The sequence below is a fragment of the Moschus berezovskii genome, chromosome 10, assembly GCF_049115385.1.
Source record: "Moschus berezovskii isolate FMDL1 chromosome 10, NW_MosBer_1.0, whole genome shotgun sequence".
Lineage (NCBI taxonomy): Eukaryota > Metazoa > Chordata > Mammalia > Artiodactyla > Moschidae > Moschus > Moschus berezovskii.
Window position 1 is genome coordinate 59344220 of NC_142469.1, and position 25149 is coordinate 59369368.

At 39.2% G+C, this 25149-nt stretch overlaps 1 protein-coding gene across 1 annotated transcript in view; it reads right to left on the minus strand.

The window, feature by feature from the left end:
- The window catches only part of UFL1 (UFM1 specific ligase 1), a 65685-nt gene extending 58014 nt beyond the window's left edge, over positions 1-7671 (minus strand). Inside the window, exons 1-3 of the mRNA XM_055433128.2 lie at positions 7514-7671; positions 6202-6347; positions 4816-4844 (exon numbers count right to left, since the gene is read on the minus strand). Of these exons, the coding sequence (XP_055289103.2) occupies positions 4816-4844; positions 6202-6347; positions 7514-7590 (252 nt within the window). The 5' untranslated portion in view covers positions 7591-7671. The remainder of the gene's footprint in view (positions 1-4815; positions 4845-6201; positions 6348-7513) is intronic.
- Between the last annotated feature and the right edge of the window lie 17478 nt (positions 7672-25149).

The window sequence follows — 25149 nt, forward strand, 5'->3', positions numbered from 1 at the left end:
CAGAAAAACATCTATTTCTGCTTCATTGACTATGCCAAAGCCTTCACAATAAACTGTGGAAAATTCTGAAAGACATGGGAATACCAGAACACCTACCCTGCCTCTTGAGAAACCTGTATGCAAGTCAGGAAGCAACAGTTAGAACTGGACATGGTAGAACAGACCGGTTCCAAATAGGAAAAGGACGTCAAGGCTGTACATTGTCATCCTGCTTATATAACTTATATGCAGAGTACATCATAAGAAACACTGGGCTGGATGAAGTACAAACTGGAATCAAGATTGCCAGGAGAAACATCAACAACCTCAGACATACAGATGACACCACTCTTATGGCAGAAAGCAAAGAAGAACTAAAGAGCCTCTTGAGGAAAGTGAAAGAGGAAAGTGTGAAAGTTGGCTTAAAGCTGAACATTCAGAAAACTAAGATCATGGCATCCGGTCCCATCACTTCATGGGAAATAGATGGGGAAACAGTGGCAGACTTTATTTTTGGGGGGCTCCAAAATCAGTGTAGATGATGACTACAGCCATGACATTAAAAGATGCTTGCTCCTTGGAAGAAAAGCTATGACCAACCTAGACAGCATATTAAAAAGCAGAGACATTACTTTGCCAACAAAAGTCTGTCTAGTCAAGGCTATGGTTTTTCCAGTAGTCATGTACGGATGTTAGAGTTGGACTATAAAGAATGCTGAGCGCTGAAGAATTGATGCTTTTGAACTGTGGTATTGGAAAAGACTCTTGAGAGTCCCTTGGACTGCAAGGAGATCCAAAAAGTTCATCCTAAAGGAAATTAGTCCTGAATATTCATTGGAAGGACTGATGTTGAAGCTGAAACTCCAATAGTTTGGCCCCCTGATAGAAGAGCTGACTCATTTGAAAAGACCCTGATGCTGGAAAAGATTGACGGCAGGAGGAAAAGGGGATGACAGAAGATGAGATAGTTGGATGGCATCACCGACTCAATGGACATGAGTTTGAGTAAACTCCAGGAGTTGGTGATGGATAGGGAGGCCTGGCGTGCTGCAGTCCATGGCATCACAAAGAGTTGGACACGACTGAGCAGGGAACTGAACTGATACACACTACTATGTATGAAATAATTAACAAGCACCTACTGTATAGCACAGGGAATACTATCCAGTGTTCGGTAATAACCTATGTGGAAAGGATTCTGAAAAAGAACTATAAATCAACTATACCCTGAAAAAAATTTTTTTTTTTAAAAATAAGAAAGTAAACCTATTCACACAAAATTGGCCAGTTTCCTGCATATAGTGTGTGTACCTTACTGATGCCCCATAATGGATCACAGCTTTGTCAAGGTAAAGGGACTTGCAAAACTCAGTCAACCTATTAGCTATGCCCTGCAGGGCCACCCAAGACAGACGGGTCACGTTGGAGAGTTCTGACAAAATGTGGTCCACTGGAGAAAGAAGTGGCAAACCACTTCCGTATCTTGCTGTGAGAATCCCATGAACAATAGAAAAAGGCAAAAAAAAAAAAAAAAACAATAACAGAATATGAGTCCCCCAGGTTGGAAGGTATCCAATATGTTACCGGGGTAGAGCAGAGGGCAATTACCCCAGATTGATAGCTCCAGAATGAATGAAGCAACTGGGCCAAAGCAGAAACAATGCTCAGTTGTGGATGTGTCTGGTGGTGAAAGTAAAGTCCAGTGCTGTAAAGAATGATATTGCACAGGAACCTGGAAGTAGGTCCATGAACCAAGGTAAATTAGATGTGGTCAACCAAGAGGTGGCAAGAGTGAACATAACATCTTTGTAATCAGTGAACTAACATGGACAGAAACGGGCAAATTTAATTCAGATGACCATTATATCTACCACTGTGGGCAAGAATTCTAAAGAAGAAAGGGAGTAGCCCTCATAATCAACAAGAGAGTCTAAAATGCAGTACTTGTGTGCAATCTCCAAAACAACAGAATGACCTCAGTTTGTTTCCAAGGCAAACCATTCAATATCACGGGAATCAAAGCCTATGCCCCAACCAGTAATGCCAAAGAAGCTTAAGTTGAATGGTGGTTCTATGAAGAACTACAAGACCTTCTAGAACTAACACCAAAAAAAGATCTCCTTTTCATTATAGGGGACTGGAATGCAAAAGTAGAAAGTCAAGAAATACATGGAATAACAGGCAAATTTGGCCTTGGAATACATAATGAAGCAGGGCAAAGGCTAGTAGAGCTTTGCTAAGAGAATTCACTGGTCATAGCAAACACCCATTTTCACCAACACAAGAGACAACTCTACACATGGACATTACTAGATGATCAATACCAAAATCAGACTGATTACATTCTTTGTAGCCAAAGATGAAGAAGCTCTATATAGTCTGCAAAAACAAGACCTGAAGGTGACTGTGGCTTAGATCATCAACTCCTTACAGCAATATTCAGGTTTTAACTAAAAGAAAGTGGGGAAAACCACTAGGCCATTCAGGTATGACCTAAATCAAATCCCTTATGATTATTCAGTAAAGATGATGAATAGATTCAAGGGCTTATATCTGGTAGACAGAATGCCTGAAGAACTATGGATAGAGCTTTGTAACACCGTACAGGAGGTAATGACCAAAACTATCCGAAAGAAAAAGAAATGCAAGAAGGCAAAGTGGTTGTCTGAGAAAGCTTTACAAATAACTAAGGAAAGAGATATGAAAAGCAGTGGAGAAAGGGAAAGATATATCCAATTGAATGCAGAGTTCCAGAGAATCACAAGGAGAGATAAGAAGGCCTTCTTCAATGAACAATGCAAAGAAACAGAAGAAAACAACAGAATAGGAAAGACTAGATATCTCCAAGATAATTGCAGACATCAAAGGAGTATTTCATGCAAGGATGGGCATGATAAAGGGCAGAAACGATAAAGAATTAACAGAAGCAGACGAGATTAGTGGCAAGGTCTTGATGACATGGATAATCATGATGGTGTGGTCAGTCACCTAGAGCCAGACATCCTAGAGTGTGAAGTCAAGTAGGCCTTAGCAAACATTACTACCAAAAAAAATATTGGAAGTGACAGAATTCCAGTTGAGCTATTTAAAATACTAAAAGATGATGGTGTTAAAGTGCTGCACTCAATATGTTAGCAAATTTGAAAACCCAGCAGTGGCCATAAGACTGGAAAAGGTCAGTTTTCATCCCAATTCCAAAAAAAGGCAGTGCTACAGAATGTTCAAACTATCAGACAACTACACTCACTTCCCACGCTAGTAAGGTTATGCTCAAAACCCTTCAAGGTAGGCTTCAGCAGCATTTGAATCAAGAACTGCGAGATGTACAGATGAGTTTAGAAAAGGCAGAGGAACCAGAGATCAAATTGCCAACATTCACTGAATCATAGAGAAAGCAAGGGAATTCCAGAAAAACATCTACTACTTCTGCTTCATTGACTACACAGAACCCTATGACTGTGTGGATCACAACAAACTGTGGAAAATTCTTAAAGAGATGGGAATACTAGACCATCTTACCTGTCTCCTGAGAAACCTGTATGCGGGCCAAAAGTCAACAGTTAGAATCTTGTATGGAACAACTAGTTCAAAACTGGGAAAGGAGTATAACAAGGCTGTATATTGTCACCTTATTTAACTTGTAGGCAGAGTACATCAGTGAAATGCAGAGCGGGATGACTTACAAAATGGAATCAAACTCCCAGGAGAAATTATCAACAACCTCAGATATGCAGATGATATTACTCTAATGGCAGAGAGTAAAGAGGAACTAAAGAGCCTCTTGATGAGGGTGAAGGAAGAGAGTGAAAAAGCTTGCTTAAAACACAACATTAAAAAAAACTAAGGTCATAACATCCGGTCCCATTCCTTCCTGGCAAACAGAAGGGGAAAAACTAGAAGCAGTGACAGATTTTCTTCTTCCTGGGCTCCAAAATCACTGCAGATGGTGACTGCAGCCATGAAATTAGAAGATGTTTGCTTCTTGGAAGGAAGGGTATGACAAACCTATACAGTGACAAAGGTCTGTATACTCAAAGCTATGGTCTTTTCAGTAGTCATGTACAGATGTGAGAGTTGGACCATAAAGAAGGCTGAATGCCAAAGCATTGATGCTTTTGAATTGTGGTGCTGGAGAAGACTCTTGAGAGTCCCTTGAACAGCAAGGAGATCAAACCAGTCCAGCCTAAGGGAAATCAACCTTGAAAATTCACTGGAAGGACTGATGCTGAAGCTAAACCTCCAATACTTTGGCCACCTGATGCGAAGAGCTGTCTCATTAGAAAAGACCCTGATGACGGGAGAGACTGAAGGCAAAAGGAGAATGGGCAGAAGAGTATGAGACAGTTGGATGGCATCATCGAGTCAATGGACATGAACTTGGGTGAACTTCAGGAGATGGTGAGGGACAGGGAGGCCTGGCACACTGCAGTCCATAAGGTCGCAAAGAGTCAGACATGACAGCCACTGAACAACAACAAAACCCTTACTGATGACACGTACACTTCTATTTTCTAAAAATATCTTCTAGGTTTAACTTCCACATACTAAAAACAAGTCACCATGAAACTAGTGATTTTTCTCTCAAAATTACATAAACTCTATAATTACATAAAATGGTAACTGTGAGTTTATTTTGTAAAGAATAAAGTATAAGCAAGTCAACCGAGAAAGAAAAACTTGTTAAACTGATTAAATGTATCAGTGAAGGTCATATAACTATTTCTTCGCAAACACAATATGATACCAATATCAAGTGACTACTTAAGGCATTGAAAAAATAAGTAACATAAAAAGTTGAGAAATCAAAGTAAAAACTGTCATAAAGCTGAAATTTACCTGTTGCAGATCAACGATGTTTACTCGACCTTTAAAGAAAAGACATTCATTTAAGTTATCAATAAGTACATACCAGCCCCAAACTGCAAATTCCAACAGATTTATGTTTTGGACATTTCAAGATCCAAAACATAAATCTTTCTGCAAAGGACACAATGAAAGTGAAAAGTGAGAGTGGCTCAGTCGTGAACGACTCTGTGACCCGCCAGACTATAGCCCGCCAGACTTTGTCCATGGAACTCTCCAGGCCAGAATACTGGAGTAGGTAGCTGTTTCATTCTCCAGGGGATCTTCCCAAGGGAGAGATCGAACCCAGGACTTCCACATTGCAGGCGGATTCTTTACCATCTGAGTCACCAGGGAAGCCCAAAAATACTGGAGTGGGTAGCTGTTCCCTTCTCCAGTGGATCTTCCTGACCCAGGGATCGAACCAGGGTCTCCTGCATTGCAGGTGGATTCTTCACTAACAGGGCCACATTAATTAATGTCTTCAAAGAAAAGTTACTAGCATAATAAGTATCCATGGCTAAAATATAGAGGATAGCTTATTTTCAAAGTTCCATTTGTCATATCAAACCAATAACCAGCATCAGCTGATACTGAGTTGGGCAGACCTATGAGGGTTATTTTCTTCCCTTCACAATTTATCTACTGTGACCAAAGACATATTAATAACAGAATTCAGCTAAATTATTTTCAATTATTTGAAACTGGTAGGTTATCACTTATTAGCTAAAGAATATCTGTTAAGCATTTCAAATTATAGCTAATATTTTATTAGGACTATGCAGTAAGATAAAAAACAAACACCAAGGGTATATCTAATTACATCTAACAAGTTGTTTTCACAGATGCATCTATTTTAATCAAACAGTATTCAAATTTGCTCAGCAGTTTCTTCATATTTCAAAAAGGCAATGGAAACAACAACTTTTTTGTGTTTGTAGTAGCTTTTCCTACAAGCTGATATAACACCATACTAAACAAAATTTTAAAAAGACATAGTAATACAGTCTTGATTTTCAATGATCTGTAATTTAAAACCTCTGTTCCCTTTTCATAATTATCACCTGATAACAGACAGCTAAGTCCACACCTGAGTCACCCAATAAATTCAAGAACTGTGAAAAGAAACAGCTGATTAACTCACAAACAGAACACATAACTCAAAGTAAAAAATGTGATTTTGTAAACTGACGATATTTGACTTCATTTAAATTATACAATGTTCACCCAAATCTATTTAAAAGTATTAAAGCTGATTACCATATTAACAATTGAGAAGGGTGTCCTATAACCTCCAAATCATTTATGACTTATGGTTTGAAAGGTCATGCTCAGGCCCCTTTCCAAAGAACCAGAAGAAAAAACTAAGGAATTACTTACCACCTCGAACATGTAGCTCATCTCTCATTTCTTTACTAATCTGGGCTGGAGTAATATATTCCTTCCCATCAAGTGTGTGAACTACTTCTAGCTGTTTCTGAGCAATCAATTTATTCACAATCTCAATGCAGTTCCGCTCTGACAATCTGCGGGAAACAAAAGTTTTAAAAATGAATTTGTTACATCCAGTGCTCAATATGTTTAAGGAGCGGTATGACAGTGGGTTTTTAAAAGGTTTGGTTAGTCATTAGGTTCTATATTACAGCATCTGCATCTTTTTGTATAATACTAATTCAATACATTTTAAAAAATTCTAGGCTGTAAACAGGTTTGCATTAACCTAAATCATGTAGTTCATTGTTACAAATCTATTGTAGATTTTGAGTTTGCTCTTTTCGGCATGCTTTTAATCTTCAAATCCGACTGGAAAAGTAAGGACATGTAATTTAAGTAGAAGAAAAAACACGTCCTACTTTTGGTTCAATTTTCGCTTCTGCTTCAGTTTAAAAAAAAAATTTCTTTTATTAAATGCATAGTTTCCTCTCTCCTATCTATAAGCTTTGTAAGAAGGAAACCTGGCTAGGCCAGGAAAACCATAATCTGCAACTGTCAGTTACACAAACACATTAAGTGTCCTCGTTTACTAGCAGTGATACAAAACACAGCATCAGGGGATTAAAGTCTTCAGCTCCAGGAGCAACAAGGCAAAGAGTAGTCAACAGATAAAAAAGGGTTCTATTAGCATTATATATGTTCCGTAAAGGTAAAAAGCAAACTTAGGGGGCTTTTTCAGGACACCCCCCCCAAAACGTCAAGTGTCTGGAGTCCCTAAAAATGACAGATGGAGTATGGTTCTGGCCTAGCACACCTATACTGGTGAATAAGAAGGCAAAATGTTTACCGAGTCAACATAGTATTTGCAAAATATTGTACCTTGGGGTTAGCCTCTCCTTTCAAGCTCTAAGTCAGGAAGTGTATAATAGGCAGTGATGCTTCAGGGACTTGCTAACAGTTAAGCAAGGATCAGAGGGATAGTCTTAGGCATGTCACCGGCCGCAGCCGTCGAGGTGGGGTGGCCTCGCCTGCACCTGGCTGGGGCTTGGAGGGGTTGGGAAGGAATATTCTAGGTTTTTCCCACGGAGAACTATTTTGGAAACCGCACTCCAGCCTATGGGAGGAATGGAGGGGACGGGAACGCTGACAGGGGATGGGAAGGTCCGGGGTTCAAGGCCTGGGGTTTGTAGCCTCAGATCCAGGCGTGGTCACCCGAGGCTATTTTGGACTCCACAAACGGAGAGGGAGGGTCAGGCACCTTTGCGTGGCCTCTGCGAACTGCGCCCGCTGAAAGTCTGCCGCCAAACGCCTAATCTCTTCCCAGGCGTCCGCCATCTCGGCCCTATTCGCCCAGCCGCCGACGAACCGCAGACACGTCAGCCCAAAGGCCACGGGAGCCGAGGCGGAACGGGCCGCGCGGAGGGACAAGAGACTCTCTGCGACGCAGCTACGGAACGTGCGCGGCCTGCGCCGGCGGGGGCGGGGCCAGAAAAGCCTTAGCCCCGCCCTTCCCGCGCGGGAGGTTTGTCCCGGGCTGTGGGATCCCTGCGGGGCTGCGGAGAGCCAGGCCTCCGGTCTCTCTATTCTTCTGCCAGAAAGCTAAGTTAATAAAGTGTTACTTCAAGTCTTTGTTTGCATTATTCCTAATATTTTGGCGCAGTGTAATCAAGTTAACCACTCTTGTTTTTTTTTTTTTTTTTCTTTCTTCCCTGCCGTCTATTTGATTTATTTTGGGAAGACAGGGGAGGAGCTGTGCCCCAACCTGCAGTTAACATTACCTCTTCTTTGTTATGGAGAAGGCAATGGCACCCCACTCCAGTACTCTTGCCTGGAAAATCTCATGGACAGAGGAGCCTGGAAGGCTGCAGTCCATGGGATCGCTGAGGGTCGGACACGACTGAGCGACTTCACTTTCACTTTTCACTTTCATGCATTGGAGAAGGAAATGGCAGCCCACTCCAGTGTTCTTGCCTGGAGAATCCCAGGGACGGCGGAGCCTGGTGGGCTGCCGTCTATGGGGTCGCACAGAGTCGGACACAACTGAAGTGATTTAGCAGCAGCAGCAGCAGCTTCTCTGTTAACATTGGGCAGTTCTGTTTGTGTAGGGAATCATGCTATGGGTCACAGAGTTTCTTTGGATTTTCCCGGAACGTCTTACGGGAAAACCTAAATGAAGATTTTGACTAACCCAATAATATTTTTAGGTCAGTAGCTCAGCCGTGTCTGACTCTTTATGACCCCACGGACTGCAGAATGCCAGGCTTCCCTATCCTTGCCCAGCTCCCAGGGCTTGCTCAAACTCATGTCCATCCAGTTGGTGATGCCATCCAACCACCTCATCCTCTGCTGTCCTGTTCTCCTGCCTTCAATCTTTCCCAGCATCAGGGTCTTTTCCAATGAGTCAGTTATTTGCATGAGTTGGCCAAAGTATTGGAGCTTTGGCTTCAGCATCAGTCCTACCGATGAATATTCAGGACTGATTTCCTTTAGAACTGACTGGTTTGATCTCCTTGCAATTCTCTCAAGGGGACTCTCAAAGACTCTCAAGAGTCTTCTCCAACACCACGGTTCAAAAAAATCAATTATTCGGTGTTCAATTCAAGATTGTATTTAGTAGGGACACCTTGTGCTGCCTAAAAGGATAGTCACTGGACAGATGAAGCTATTTAAATTAATTAAAATTGGGCTGGAAGAAGCACAAGCTAGAATCAAGATTGCTGGGAGAAATATCAATAACCTTAGATATGCAGACGACAGCACCCTTATGGTAGAAAGTGAAGAGGATCTAAAAAGCCTCTTGATGAAAGTGAAAGAGGAGAGTGAAAAAGTTGACTTAAAGCTCAATATTCAGAAAACTTAAGATCTGGGCCCATCACTTCATGGGAAATAGATGGGGAAACGGTGGAAATGGTGACAGACTTTATTTTGGGGGGCTCCAAAATCACTTTTGATGGTGATTTCAGCCATGAAATTAAAAGACACTTACTCCTTGGAAGGAAAGTTATGACCAACCTAGATAGCATGTTAAAAAGCAGAGACATCACTTTGCCAACAAAGGTCCATCTAGTCAAGGCTATGGTTTTTCCAGTGGGCATGTATGGATGTGAGAGTTGGACTGTGAAGAAAGCTGATTGCCGAAGAATTGATGCTTTTGAACTGTGGTGCTGGAGAAGACCCTTGAGTCCCTTGGACTGCAAGGAGGTCCAACCTCCAACTGAACTGAACTGAAGATTATATCAGAAACAAACAAGTTGAGATTGAAACATAATGTTGTTTTCAGTAACAACCCCCCAAATGAAATCAGTTCAGTTCAGTTCAGTCGCTCAGTCATGTCTGACTCTTTGCGACCCCGTGAATCACAGCATGCCAGGCCTCCCTGTCCAACACCAACTCCCGGAGTTCACTCAAACTCATGTCCATCAAGTCGGTGATGCCATCCAGCCATCTCATCCTCTGTCGTCCCCTTCTCCTCCTGCCCCCAATCCCTCCCAGCATCAGGGTCTTTTCCAATGAGTCAACTCTTCTCATGAAGTGGCCAAAGTATTGGAGTTTCAACTTTATCATCAGTCTACTTAGGTATAAATCTAACAAAATATGTATAAGATCTACGTGAGGAAAACTACAAACTCTAATGAATGAAATCAGAGAAAAACTAAGTAAATGGAGAGATAGTCAATATTCATGGATAGGAACAGTCAATATCTTCAAGATGCCAGTTCTTCCAAACTTGATCTGTAGATTCAATACAATCCCAATCAAAATTGGGTAATTTATTTTGTGGATATCAACAAGCTCTTTCTTAAGTTTATATGGAGAATCAAAACACCCAGAATTGCCAACATGGTGTTGAAGAAGAATAAAGTTGAAGGACAGACACTGCCTGAATTTAAGACTAATTACAAAGCTACAGTAATCAAGACAGTGTGGTATTGGTGAAAGAATAGACAAATAAATCAATGAAACAGAACAGAGAGTCCAAAAATAAACCCACATAAATATAGTCAAATAATCTTTGACAAAGGAACAAAATATAATGGAGCAAATATAGTCTTTTAAGTAAATGATACGGAAACAACTAAACTTTCACATGCAAGAAAGAAAAGAAGAATCTAGACATAGATCTTACACTCATCATAAGTTAACTGAGAATAGATCACAGACCTAAATGAAGAATGCACTATGAAACACCTAGGAAATAACGGGAGGAAATTTAGATGACTTTGAACATGTCAGTAACTTTTTAGATACAACAACAAAGGCACAACAGATCATTAAATCATTGATAAGCTGGACTTCATTAAAATTGAATATTGCTCTGTAAAAGTCCATGTCAAGAGAACAGAAGACAAGCCACAGCATGGTAGTAAATATTTGCAAAAGACACATCTGATAGTGAACTGTTTTTCAAAAGATATAAAGAAGTCGTGACATTCAACAACAACAAAATGAAAAATTGTCCAAAAACTTTAACAGATAACTCACCAAAGTAGATATACAGATGACAAAGCAGCATATGAAAAGATGCTCCATATCATACGTCATCAAAGAAACACAAATTTAAACAATGAGATGCCACTGCACACCTGTCAGAATGGCTAAAATCTGGAATGCTGACAACACCATATGCTGGCTAGGATGTGCAGCAACAGAATCCTCATTCATGGATGGTAATGCAAAATAGTACAGCTATCTTGGAGACAGTTTGGCGCTTTCTTACAACACTAAACATGCTCTTAACATATGATTTAGCAATCGCACTCCTTGGATTTCATTCAAAGGAGTTGAAAAATTATGTCCACATAAAACCTGCACACAGATGTTTATAGCATCTTTGCTTGTAATTGCCCAAACTTGGAAGCAACTAATATTTCTTTCAAAGGGTGAATGGATAAATGAACTGTGGTACATACAGACAATGGAATATTCAGTTCAGTTCAGTTCAGTCGCTCAGTCGTGTCTAACTCTTTGCGACCCCATGAATCACAGCACCCCAGGCCTCCCTGTCCATCACCAATGGAATATTATTCAATGCTAAAATGAAATGAGTCATGAAAAGACATGCTGAAAACTTAAATGCATATTACTAAATGATGGAAGCCAATTTGAAAAGCCTATATACTGTATAATTCCAACTTCATGACATTATGGAAAAATCAAAATTATGGAGATTGCAAAAAATAAATAGTTGGCAGCATTTGGAAAGAGAAGAGAGATGAACAGGTGGAACACAAAGGCTTTTTTAAGACAATGAAAATACTCTATATGATTCTATAATGAGAGACACTTGTCATTACACATTTGTTCACATAAATTGAATGTGCAACATGAAGAATGAGCCATTATGTAACCATGGGCTTTTGGGTGGTTTTGATCTGTAAATAAATGTAAGCATATCAATTGTATTAATAGCAAATATACCACACTGGTGGGGGATATTGATAATAGAGAGGTTATATGTGTGGGGGGGAATGGGGTATGTGGAAAGTCTCTGCATCTTCCTCACAGTTTTGCTGTGAAGTTAAAACTGCTCTAAAAGTAGTCTTTAAAAATACATATATAATTTAATATTAGTTGTTTAGTCACAATAGCTACCTTTCAAGTCCTCAATAGCCACATGTGGCTCATGGCTATCTTATGGGACAGTATAGAAAACCAATTTTATCCTCACCAAAAGTTCTGTTGAATGGCTCTGGTTTAGACCATTGATAAGGGCACACATTTGTTCAGACTCCGAGATCATGAGATTCAAAGAAACCACCTCCAGTTAGCAGCCACATATCATAATTATAATTTCAGTCATTTTGAATGAGGTATAAAAATTTGAATGGGAAATAGTTCAGTGTTGGCCAACATCTGATAGATTACCTGATAGGATAATGGTAAATAGCACAAGTGGCTACTGAATAAGAAATGAGAGATTCCTTTTAAGAACAAGCTTGTATAGATTTGAAAAATAGCATTTCAATTCTCTAGAATATTTTCTAACAGTTTGTGTTTACAAACCTAAGTCAGATTTTGACATGTTCATTACGTGGAAAGGACTCAAGGTCTTTTCGACTACCTTGTATGTGGTTGTCGCACCATCCTTAGATTCATCTAAGGCTAATTAGATATTCTAACATTTGTTAGGTGGGTTGTTGGCTTCACTGAGGTGGCAGGGGATGTGATCCTGTAAAGTTCCTCCAAGATAACTTTCTCCAACTCAACTAGGAAAATGAAATGAAACAATGGCAAAATAGGTATTTTCAGGCAACTCAGTATTTACTGTTTGTTACTGTACAGAAATTACAAAGATATTGTTAATTACATAGCTAACATTATCTCTTTGCCCTTTGGGATTTAACAATTACCTCAACCCATCATCAAAAATGGCACTATAATCCTATACATAGAAAGCATCAATGTCTCAGGAAACTAGTATGAATCATGGGTAGGAGAAGTCCATTTGTTTTTAGGGCAAAGAGGTTGAGATTTTTTTTTTTCTTTTGGTTGCTGTGTGGCATGCGGGATCTTAGCTCCCCATGCTTAGAACTCATGCTCCTTGCATTGGAAGAGTGGAGTCTTAAACACAGGATTGCCAGGGAAATTCCTGGTTGTGACTGTTAAGAGGCAATTTCTTTTTTCCCTTCTGAGGTTTCAGTGAATGTTTGATTGTAGGACTACCTCACGAGCAAATGAGAGTAATGAGAGAAAGAACAAAGAGAACTAATTGGATATTAAATAAAAAAGAAAAGTCAATGAAAATAGAGATTATTATGATGTTGAAGAGATAGGCAGTGAATCACTCAGGGCTTATAGTATCAGAGAGTTATCAGGGCAGGAAAGGCTCTTAAGATCATCCATGCTAATACCCATCCACAGCAATAATTTCTTTGCAAGCTCCTGGCAGATTATGTACTTTTTGCTTGAACACTTAAAATGATGAAGTGTTCCCTTCTTTGCAGGGCAGATTAATCCTGTTTGGGACAAATCTAACTGTTAGAAATTCCTTCCTTATACTAAAGCAAGATCTGTTTCCCTGTCATTTCAATATTCTTTCCTTGGGTGACTCAGAGGATGACTCTAATATATCTTTCCCATGACAACTCTTTAGATATTCAAAGCTTGTCCCTCTTGCTTTCTTTTTCCAAGTTAAACATCTCAGATACTTCAATTATATCTCCTGACAAGATTTCCAGATTTCTAAATATCCTGGCTACCCTCTCTTGTTAAACTCTAGCTTGGCAATGTCAGCTTTAGAAAGTGATGCCCAGAAGGAATTTAGTATTTTACACATAGTCTGACTAGAGTGGTGACAGTGAGATTAATTTCCCTAGATATTATACTTCTGTTAATTGGACTCTTGGCTTAAATTGAGCTGGTAATGAACTGTATCTGACTGGTATTTATCTAAATTGCTATCAAACCAAGTTCAGTCTATTCTGTACCTGAACAAATTAATTTTATTTGATAACTTTCACCTTGTTATTTTTGACCCATTCATTCATTTATTATTTCAACAAATAGTGTTTGAGGCCTACTATATGCCAGACTTTATGGTATACCCTGGGGATACCAAGGAGAACAAACTATTATTAAGCTCAACTAATTAGCTGAGATTAGTTCAAAAATTAACTGTGTCATTCAACATTGTTATTTCTGCCATCACCTGCCTTCGATAGTGATTAAGTATTCAACTTAATAACAAAATTGATTGAATGAATCAAGGATATATACCTGTGATAACTGGTGACACTCATATAATAGGATCTTAGATTTAAAAAATTTTAGAGCCAGAAGAAATTTAGGAACATCTAATAGTGTGATTCATTTATTTTTAAAAAGAGAGTTAGCATAACTATAACATGGCTATAGTTGTCTTAAACACCATGCATGTGTCTTTTCTAAGTTACTTTAGTCATGTCTGACTCTTTTTGACCCCATGGACTGTAGCTTGCCAGGCTCCTCTGTTCTTGGGATTCTCCAGGCAAGCATACTGGAGTGGGTTGCACTCACATCTCTGAAGTCTGCTTTGGCAGGTAGATTCTTTACCACTAGCACCACACCATGCTAGTCCTTTTGTTTAAGGGGAAGATCATGGAACATCACCTAGTTCATAGAATTTCAAATGAATTCAAATTTCAAATGAATTCTTAGAATTCAAATTTATTAATCTGAGGAGGAGTACATTTTTTAAGATTTAAGAAATTCACACTATTTTCTACTAACCACCATTTGAAAGATTTAAACCATACAAAGTCATTTGCTTAATGATTTATCTTAGAATATGTCCTGGTTTGCATATTGTTCTTTTTCTTCTTACTCCAAAATAAGGCTTAAAATTCCATTTTGATATCTGTCGGTTTTGTTGGGAGGTAAGGGAGTAAATTTCTGCTCATTGTGACCTTTCACCCTCATCAGTAAAGCAATAACCAGCATCGCTTCTGCTTCCCATCAATTTATCTTTGGCATATAATCATTGTAGTCTTGACCTATGGAGTCAAATGCATATAAATACCTTGTAAACTATAAAATTTTATGTTTATCCTCCCTATTTATTCCTCACTAATGTTATTTGTGATTATATTGTCAGAATTTCATTTTAGAGCCACACCTTTTGTGCTACTATTTATTTCAAAAGCACTAAGCATTCTTTTGTTTCCAAGGGAACAAATTCTATATTAGTCTTTTCTGGTTTCACTTTTCTCCCAATTCCTTCACAATACTGTATTTAGAGTCAGATTTATTCACTCCAGGCAACACTTGCTTTCCTGTATACACTTTTCCACAGTGTAACTCCCAGGCAAAAATGACAAAAAGGTAAATTCGTAAAGGAACAAGTTAGTGCTCTTGTCAGTGCTTGAGCTTTGTTCTACAAGGAGCTGAAAATTCTTCTATTTCACCAACAAAATATGATTTAAAAGAATATATTGCCAGCTTGTATCAGTGCTTAGGCAGTCATGTGTAGAGTTAATAGACACAGGAACACATTCTAAAGAAATACTTAATATCTGTGCTTTCTGCCAAGCAAGGGATAAGTTAGGCTGGCCCAGATCTCCAGGAGCAACTTGTGTCTTTCTTTTTCTTTTCCTCCCCTTGTTCTTCTCCTTGTCATCACCATCATCATTATCATCATCCTTCTCCTTCTTTTTTGTACCTTTTGACAACAGTCACCTTTTTCACCCACTCCTAATCCTTTACCTCTAGCAACTACTAGTCTGATATTTGTATCTATGAGCTTAAAAAAATTTTTTTTTTAAGATTCAACATATAAGTGATATCATTCAGTATTTGTCAGTTTGGTTTCTTTCTTCTTTCTCTCTTGTTCCTCCTCTTTAAGTTTCCTCCTTCTTCCTCTATGTATTATTTATTAATTACACCAACAAGATGACATGTTGTAAAGGAATAGGACTTGCAGCAGATGCCAAACTATAGCAGCAGCAGTGACAACATCTGGGAATTGTCAAAAGACACAGCTGGCATCCTTAAAATTCACCTTCCGAAATTTCATTCTGAGGAGATGGCTTCTGAAAGTAAGTTCGGCCAAGTTCCTTAAATGCCATAATCAAGAGTAGTTGGCATCTATCCTAGTTCATGTGAAAGGTAAAAACGTCCTCGGATATATAGACATACAGGCTATGCAATTGCAAACCTTTAAGACAAATCTTATACTCTTTAAAATGAATGTGTTATTCTGAATCTTAAAAAATATGCTTATATTTTAAATGAATTGTGTTTGCTTATGAGGGAGATATTGTTGCTGATATCTGTTATTATCCACAATAGTAGCTATATTTTGGGGTAATTGTTTCATGTACTAAACATTTATTGTCTTGCTCTGTAGCTGTTTGACCACAGCAATTCTATTGATTTTATAGGGTCAGCAAACACACATATACATAATTGATTTTATAGGGTCAGCAAACACACATATACAAGCTAACACATCTAGGACTCAGGGCAGACCACTAATCAATGATGGCATTTGTCTTGCTAAGCCTGGAAATACCTCAGATTTCTTTGCAATGTTCCAGCCAACTGCTAACAATATATCAGAGTTGGCACTTGCTGTGAAATATATTTGCCATTCCAGAGCAAGGCCATATCTCTGAGAAATAACCTCATGTAAAAAGATCTGTGGGCAGTGGTATCAGAAACATAAGGGTCACTGATCAAGGATGTCAGAAATCTCTCTGATTGGGGAATTTTGCCAGGAAAATCAGACAGAAATTCTAGTTTCTCAGGAGCCAGGAATTGATGAAAGATAATTCTGGTTTGGAGTAAATGTCAGATGGAAGTGAAAAGAGAAAATGAACTTTGGGGCCGTGCCTCTAGATCTGTATATTGTCTATCTGTGTAGCCATCATTCATTCCTCTCGTTCTATTGCACATTTTGTGTGTGTGTGTTCCAAGATGTTGCCCAAGCATGACATCGTAGGTGTTCTCTGGGACTAGCAGTCCAAAGGAAGAAAGAAAAAACATTTTGCTTTTGGTTTTGTGTTCCTACTACATAGAGGAAGGAGCTCCTTCTTTTTAACCTTTGTTGTTGTTCAGTTGCCAAGTCATGTCCGACTCTGCAACCCCACGGACTGCAGCACACCAGGCTTCCCTGTGCCTCATCATCTCCCAGAGTTTGCCCAAGTTCATGTCCAGTGAATCAGTGATGCCATTCCAAACATCTCATCCTCTGTTGCCCTCTTCTCCTCCTGCCCCCAGTCTTTACCAGCATCAGGGTCTTTTTCAGTGAGTCAGCTCTTCGTAGTAGGTGGCCAAAGTATCGGAGCTTCAGCTTCAGCATCAGTCCTTCCAAAGGATTGTTGTTGTTGAGTTGCTAAGTTGTATCCCACTCTTTGCTACCCCATGGACTGTATGCAGCCCACCAGGCTCCTGTGTCCATGGGATTTTCTCAGCAAGAATACTGGAGTGGGTTGCCATTTCCTTCTTCAGGGGATCTTCCGGACCAAGGGATCGAACCCGAGTCTCCTGCATTGCAGGCAGATGCTTTACCACTGAGTCACCTGAGAAGCCCCTTCCAAAGAGTATTCAGGGTTGATTTCCTCTAAGATTGACAGGTTTGATCTCCTTGTTGTCCAAGAGACTCTCAAGAGTCTTCTCCAGCACCACAGTTTGAAAGCATCCATTCTTTGGTGCTCTGCCTTCTTTATCACTACAAACTGTGGAAAATTCTTAAAGAGAGGAGAATATTAGACCACCTGACCTGCTTCCTGAGAAATCTGTTTGCAGGTCAAGAAGCAACAGTTAGAACTGGACATGGAACAACACACTGGTTCCAAATTGGGAAAGGAATACATCAAGGCTGTATATTGTCACCCTGTTTATTTGACTTATATGCAGAGTACATCATGAGGAATGCTGGACTGGATGAAGCACAAGCTGGAGTCAAGATTACTGGGAGAACTAACCTCAGATATGCAGATAATATCACCCTTATGGCAGAAAGCGAAGAAGAACTAAAGAGCCTCTTGGTGAAAGTGAAAGAGGAGAGTGAAACAGTTGGCTTAAAGCTCAACATTCAGAAAACTAAGATCATAGCATCTGGTCCCATCACTTCATGGCAAACAGATGGGGAAACAATGGAAACAGTGAGAGACTTTCTTTTTGGGGCTCCAAAATCATTGTGGATGGTGACTGCAGCCATGAAATTAAAAGATGCTTGCTCCTTGGAAGAAAAGTTATGACCAACATAGATGCATGTTAAAAAGCAGAGACATTACTTTGCTAACAAAGATCCATCTAGTCAAAGCTTTGGTTTTTCTAGTAGACATGTATGGATATGAGAGTTGGACTATAAGGAAAGCTGAGCACAGAAGAATTGATGCTTTTGAATTGTGGTATTGGAGAAGACTGTTGAGAGTCCCTTGGACTAAAGGAGATCCAACCAGTCCATCCTAAAGGAAATTAGTCCTGAATATTCATTGGAAGGACCGATGCTGAAGCTGAAACTCCAATACTTTGGCCACCTGATGCGAAGAACTGATTCATTTGAAAAGACACTGATGCTGGGAAAGATTGAAGGTGGGAGGAGAAGGGGACAACAGAGGATGAGATGGCTGGATGGCATCACTGACTCAATGGACCTGAGTTTGAGTAAGCTCCAGGAGTTGGTGACGGACAGGAAAATCCAGTATGCTGCAGTCCATGGGGTCACAAAGAGTCAGACATGACTAACAACTGAACTGAACTGCCTTTTTTATTGTCCATTTTAGCTTAGTGGTTCTCATTTTTTTTTACTCTCAGGAATATTTCGAGGTCTTAAACATTTTGAGTATCTCCTAAGGAGATTTTGTATATTTGTTATATCTAACAACATTTATCATGTCAAAAATTAAAACAGAAATAAAATAATCATTGAAAATGTGTTCAGTAAATGCCTGTTAACATATATATTTTTGGGAAAATTATCAGTCTTCTAGAACAAAAAAATTACTGAGAAGAATGTATTGTTTCACATTTTTGTAAATTGTTGTAACATTTGGGTTTGCCAAAAGAAAATTCAGAGAACTTTACTTGATACAAATATTTTATTGATTAAGAAACAAATAACCTATGAACAAGGAGACTTCAAAACTAAGAGCGGTAAAAGATTGACTTTCAGAATTATAGCTCAGGTTTACAAAGCATGAATGAGGAAGTACAGTGTTTCTTATTGTGATTGGTAACTAGAACTTTACAATCTTTTTAGGGTAATAGCAATTTATTATTTGAATTGTTTGCATATATTTTCACTTGATTGGCTAGGAAGCTGTAAGTTGATGCTGATAAGAGGAAAGCTAAAGTTTCCTTTAAGATCAGAGTCGGCATTATAGGGAAATTGCTGCTGCTGCTGCCAAGTCGCTTCATTCATGTCCGACTCTGTGTGATCCCATAGACGGCAGCCCGCCAGGCTCCCCCGTCCCTGGGATTCTCCAGGCAAGAACACTGGAGTGGGTTGCCATTTCCTTCTTCAATGCATGAAAGTGAAAAGTGAAAGTGAAGTTGCTCAGTAGTGTCTGACTCTTAGTGACCCCATGGACTGCAGCCTTCCAGGCTCCTCCGTCCATGGGATTTTCCAGGCAAATGTACTGGAGTGGGCTGCCATTGCCTTCTCCATAAGGAAATTGAGGCAAGTTTAAATTTTGGTTACGAGACTATAAGTATTTGGCTTAGAGGTATATTCAAACTGTGCCCTCTGTTTTAGTGTCTTTTAAAAAGGTTAATAGAAAGTAGCTAGTTTCTTAATTCAATTTGTTAAGCTATCCACAAATCATGCAGTCTCTGGAAAATCTTACTATATACTCTTGATAAAATAAGTGTGAAAAAGACAAATAATGTCTTAGTACTATTTTGAAAATAGTTTTGACCTTGTAAGAGCCCCCTTTGAAAGATTCTGGGGACAGCAGAGGTTCCTTACTGATGTTCCCAGACCTGCCTCCTTAACCCATTCTGGGAAGATTGCTGACTTGATGTAAAATGAATGCTGAAAGTCTCTTGGTAGGACTGTCTCTGTCATTTTTTACCATGCAAAAAGTATCAAGCCTTTGGAAACAATATATGTTGACTGAGTCAAATATTCAATTAAATGTTTATGGAAGATATTTTCAAAATTATTGATTCAGAAATAAACATTACTTTAGCTGACAAAGCTATGGTTTTTCCGGTAGTCATGTATGGACGTGAGAGCTGGACTACAAAGAAAGCTGAGCGCCAAAGAGTTGATGTTTCTGAACTGTGGTGTTTGAGAAGTCTCTTGAGAGTCCCTTGGACTGCAAGGAGATCCAACCAGTCCATCCTAAAGGAAATCAGTCCTGAATGTTCATTGGAAAGACTGATGCTGAAGCTGAAACTCCAATACTTTGGCCACCTGATGTGAAGAACTGACTCATTGTATAAGACCCCAAAGCTGAGAAAGGTTGAAGGCAGGAGGAGATGGGGATGTCAGAGGATGAGATGGTTGAATGACATCATCAACTGGACTGACATGAGCTTGAGCAAGCTCTGGGAGTTGATGATGGACAGGGAAGCCTGGAGTGCTGCAGTTCATAGGGTCGCAAAGAGTTGGACATGACTTGAACTGATTGAACTGAACTGAAAAATAAAAAATGGACTTCCCAGGTGGCTCAGTGGTAAAGAATCCTCCTGCCAAACAGGAGACGCAAGAGACACAGGTTTGATACCTGGGTTAGGAAGATCACTTGGAGTAGGAAATGGCCAGCCACTTTAGTATTCTTGCCTGGAAAATTCCATGGATTTAGGAGCCTGGTGGGCTCCTAGGGTCACAAAGAGTCGGACATGACTTAGCACTCATTCAAATAAAAAACAAGATTATACTCCTTTAAAAGTTATTATAAAATAAAAAAAAAAAGAAAGCTTTGGTACATATACACAATGGAGTATTACTCAGCCATTAAAAAGAACGCATTTGAACCAGTTCTAATGAGGTGGATGAAACTAGAGCCTATTATACAGAGTGAAGTAAGCCAGAAAGAAAAACACCAATACAATATACTAACGCATATATATGGAATTTAGAAAGATGCAAATGAGAACCCTGTATATGAGACAGCAAAAGAGACACAGATGTATAGAACAGTCTTTTGGACTCTGTGGGAGAGGGTGAGGGTGGGATGGTTTGGGAGAATGGCATTGAAACATGTATATTATCATATGTGAAACGAATCACTAGTTCAGGTTCGATGCATGTTACAGGATGCTCGGGGCTGGTATGCGGGGATGACACAGAGGGAGGATAAGGGGAGGAGGGAGGTGGGAGGGGGGTTTGGGAGGGGGAACTCATGTACACCCAGGGCAGATTCATGTCAATGTATGGCAAAACCAACCAATATAATATTGTAAAATAATTAGCTTCCAATAAAAAAATAAAATTAAAAAAAAAAAACAAACAACAATGTGGTGTAGGGAAATACCAAAAAAACTGGAAAGTTGAGATCTGGAGAGAACATGATAGTGTAGGGTTTCCCTGGTGGCTCAGTGGTGAAGAATCTGCCTGCCCGTGCAGGAGACACAGGTTCGATTCCTGATCTGGGAAGATCCCATGTGTGGTGGATCTACTAAGCCTGTGCACTGCAACTACTGATCCTGTGCTCTAGAGTCTGGGAGCTGCAGCTACTGAGCCTATGAGCCACAACTAATGAAGCCTGTGCACCCTAGAGCCCATGCTCTTCAACAAGAAAAGCCACAGCAAAGAGAAGCTGAGTATGGCAATGGGAGAATAGCCTCTGTTCACTGCAACTAGAGAAAGCCCATGCAGCTATGAAGATCCAGCACAGCCAATAGGTAAGATTTTTGCTAGTTCTTTGGACTGCAAGGAGATCCAACCAGTCCATCCTAAAGGAGATCAGTTCTGATTGTTCATTGGAAGGACTGATGTTGAAGCTGAAACTCCAATACTTTGGCCACCTGATGCAAAGAGCTGGCTCATTTGAAAAGACCCTGATGCTGGGAAAGATTAAAGGTGGGAGGAGAAGGGGACAACAGAGGATGAGATGGTTCTATGGCATTACTGACTCAATGGACATGGGTTCACGTAAACTCTGGGAGTTGGTGATAGACAGGGAGGCCTGGTATGCTGCAGTCCATGGGATAGCAAAGAGCTGGACATGACTGAGCGACTGAACTGAACTGAACTAATCAGGCATAGGGGATACATGAATGTGACCAAGACAGTCCCAATTGTTACCTTTATTGAGCTTATCTTCTATTTGTATCACTTGTATCCTAAATATGACTTCAAGCAATATAAGAATGAAACAAAAACACCAAAACCAAAATCAAACAAACAAATATGTCAATCACAAGGTTATCATTGACAAAAGTAAAAAGGACCTCTCTGAGGAAGCAAAGATTTTTGGAGATGTTTTGGAGATGATTTTTGGACATTTCCTACAAAAATGTCATAATGGATTTCATAAAGCTATTTCTTAAAGCCTGCATTGGTGATAGCTGATGGCATGAGAACACAATGCAGCTCTGAATATCACAGAACCACTTTTTATGAAACGAACATTATAATCCATTTGTTGCCAGTCTTATGAGACCATGACTCTAAAATGAAATTGCTTTTCTTTTTTATATTCACATTTTCATAGTACAAGCCCCTACTGGTCCATTAGAACTGCATACTGCCTATTGAAAATTAGTCCCAAGGCTCTAGCTTATAGCAAGAGGGCCAAGAAATGTAGAGGAGCACAGGATATTTGATGGGAAGTAAATGTCTTATACAGAAGGAACTTTGAGGGAATAGTTCTTTAGAAGGGAAGTTTTTGTTGGTACTGTTGTTTTCAGAGTGGGAAAGAATGGTTTGTATTATGCCCTGAATTGTGCTTGCCCCAGATTTATAGGTGGAAGTCCTAACCCTCCTTCCCCCGCACTGCAGAATGTGACTGTGGTTATAAAGAGGTTATTACACTAAAATGAAGTCATTAGAGTGGTCCTTAATCCAATATGATTGATGTCCTTATAAGGAGAGGAAATTAGGAGACAAATTTAGAGAGTGAAGACCATATGAGGAGAGAGAGAAGAGGCTGCCTTTAAGCCAAGGAGACAGGTCTCAAAGGAAATCAATCCTAACAACACCTCGAGCTCAGACTTTTTGCCTCCAGAATTGTGAGAATATAAATTTCTGTTGTTTAAACCACCCAAACTGTGATACTTCATGATGGTAGCCCTAACAGACTGTGAATATATGATGAGGGAAGGAAACCATTGACAAGGAGGTTGAAGCAAATTTTGTAACAAGATTGCTTCTTTGAAATACTGTTAACATTACAATATTCTAGATTATGATACACTGCAATATATTAAAATCAACCTCAGGGAAAGCAATTGAAAATTTCTAACAACTTATGAAAAATACACACTTTGAGGAGTTGGGTATTTTCTTACTGACCCATTGTTTACCCTCTAATGTTTTATAACTTAAAGAAGCAAATTAAGAAGCTTTACTGTTGGTATTAAAAGTTTTTTAAAAATTTAAAATCTAGTGATTTTTCTTCATAAAAATCCATAATATTACTATGATTGAACTCTGCTTCAGAATTTGATACATAGTTTTTCTAAAATCTTGTATTTGTTATCACACTTATTGTGGCAGGTGGGGGAACATTTGGGTGAATGTTTGTTGTTAACAGAAGGATGAATTAGTTCTGCAGCATGAGTTGGCATTCTGTAAAATCCATTCACAAAATAATTGCTTACTGGAGTTTTTCATCATTATAGCTGAGAAAAAGACACATCTGTGCTCCTTGCAATATGAGACATTCATCTATCAAGCAAACGATACATGCTAGAATAGATTGGGATAGAGGGAAAAATATTCAGTAGTTCTACTTGAAACTGATTCTAACACTAGCGGCAGAATTGAGATTCAACTCTATAGCTATACCATGGAAAGCCACAATAACCATATGGAGGTTTCACACATTTTAATTCTGTTTATGATAGCTTTCTTTTGGGTAATTTGGTAGAGAAAAACAATATGAAAAAGAAACATGTTTAGAAGTCCACAAAGTATTGCTAATTATTTATGGGCTTTCAGAAATTTGATATATTGCCATCTTAAGTGAAGAAGAAATGCTCTAATTTAAATATACAGTATGAAATAACATTCTAAATCCAAAAATGTTTTCTCTTCCTAATAACATTTGTTCAACAACATACAAGCCAAAAAATGGAAAAGGACACTGTATGTGCCTGGGTGTTAGTGAAGGGAACAGGAGATGCAGGAAAAGCAACCACAGGAAACATCTTTTGGTACTTCTTGAGCCCCAAAGATTCTCTGTCTCTTATCTCTGACATCCTTCACTTCTTTCCATTTCCAAGAGCCACCAACAACCTATCTCATATATTACCTAAATCTAGGGACAAAGTCATTCATTTTGTACTCAACAACTATACACAGCACAGTGACTTGTTGTTGTTCAGTTGCTAAGTTGTATCCGACTCTTTGCAACCCCATGAATTCCAGCACTCTAGGTTTCCCTGTCCTTTGCTGTCTCCCACAGGTTGCGCAAATTCATGTCCACTGAGTTGGTGATGTCATCCAACCATCTTATTCTCTGTCATCCCCTTCTTCTCCTGTGCTCAGTCTTTCCCAGCATAGGGGTCTTTTCCAATAAGTTGGCTTTTCACAGCAGATGACCAAAATATTGGAAATTCAGCTTCAGCGGCAGTTCTTCCAATGAATATTCAGGAATTTCCTTTAGGATTGACTGGTTTGATCCCCTTCCTGTCCAAGGGACTCTCAAGAGTCTTCTCCAAGACCACAGTTCAAAAGCATCAATTCTCGGCATTCAGCCTTTATGTTCATGTTCCAATTTTCACATCCATATGTGACTTGGGAAAACCATAGCTTTGACTAGATGGACTTTTGTGAGCAAAGTGATATCTCTGCTTTTTACTATACTGTCTAGGTTGGTCATAGCTTTCCTTCCAAGGAGCAGGTGTCTGAATTTCATGGCTGCAGTCACTGTCTGCAGTGATTTTGGAGCCCAAGAAAATAAATCTGTCACTGTTTCTATTTTTCCCCCCATCTATTTTTCAAGAAGTGATGAAACCAGAATCCATGATCTTAGTTTTTTGAATATTGAGTTTTAAGCCAGCTTTTTCACTCTCCTCTTTCATCCTCATCAACAGGCTTTTTAGTTCCTCTTCATTTAGAGTGGTATCATCTGCATACTGGAGGTTGTTAATATTTCTCCCAGCAATCCACCTTATACTTGATTTTTAGCAGCTGAACAACAACTTTATTTATATATATAAATATTATATGTATATTTAAAATATATAATTATTTTATAGTTACAGTTATTTTTATTTATTTATAAAAACAGTTATGAACTGTTTTGTTCATTCCTTTTTTGTTACACTGAGGGTTATATGTATTTATGTTTTTGTTTG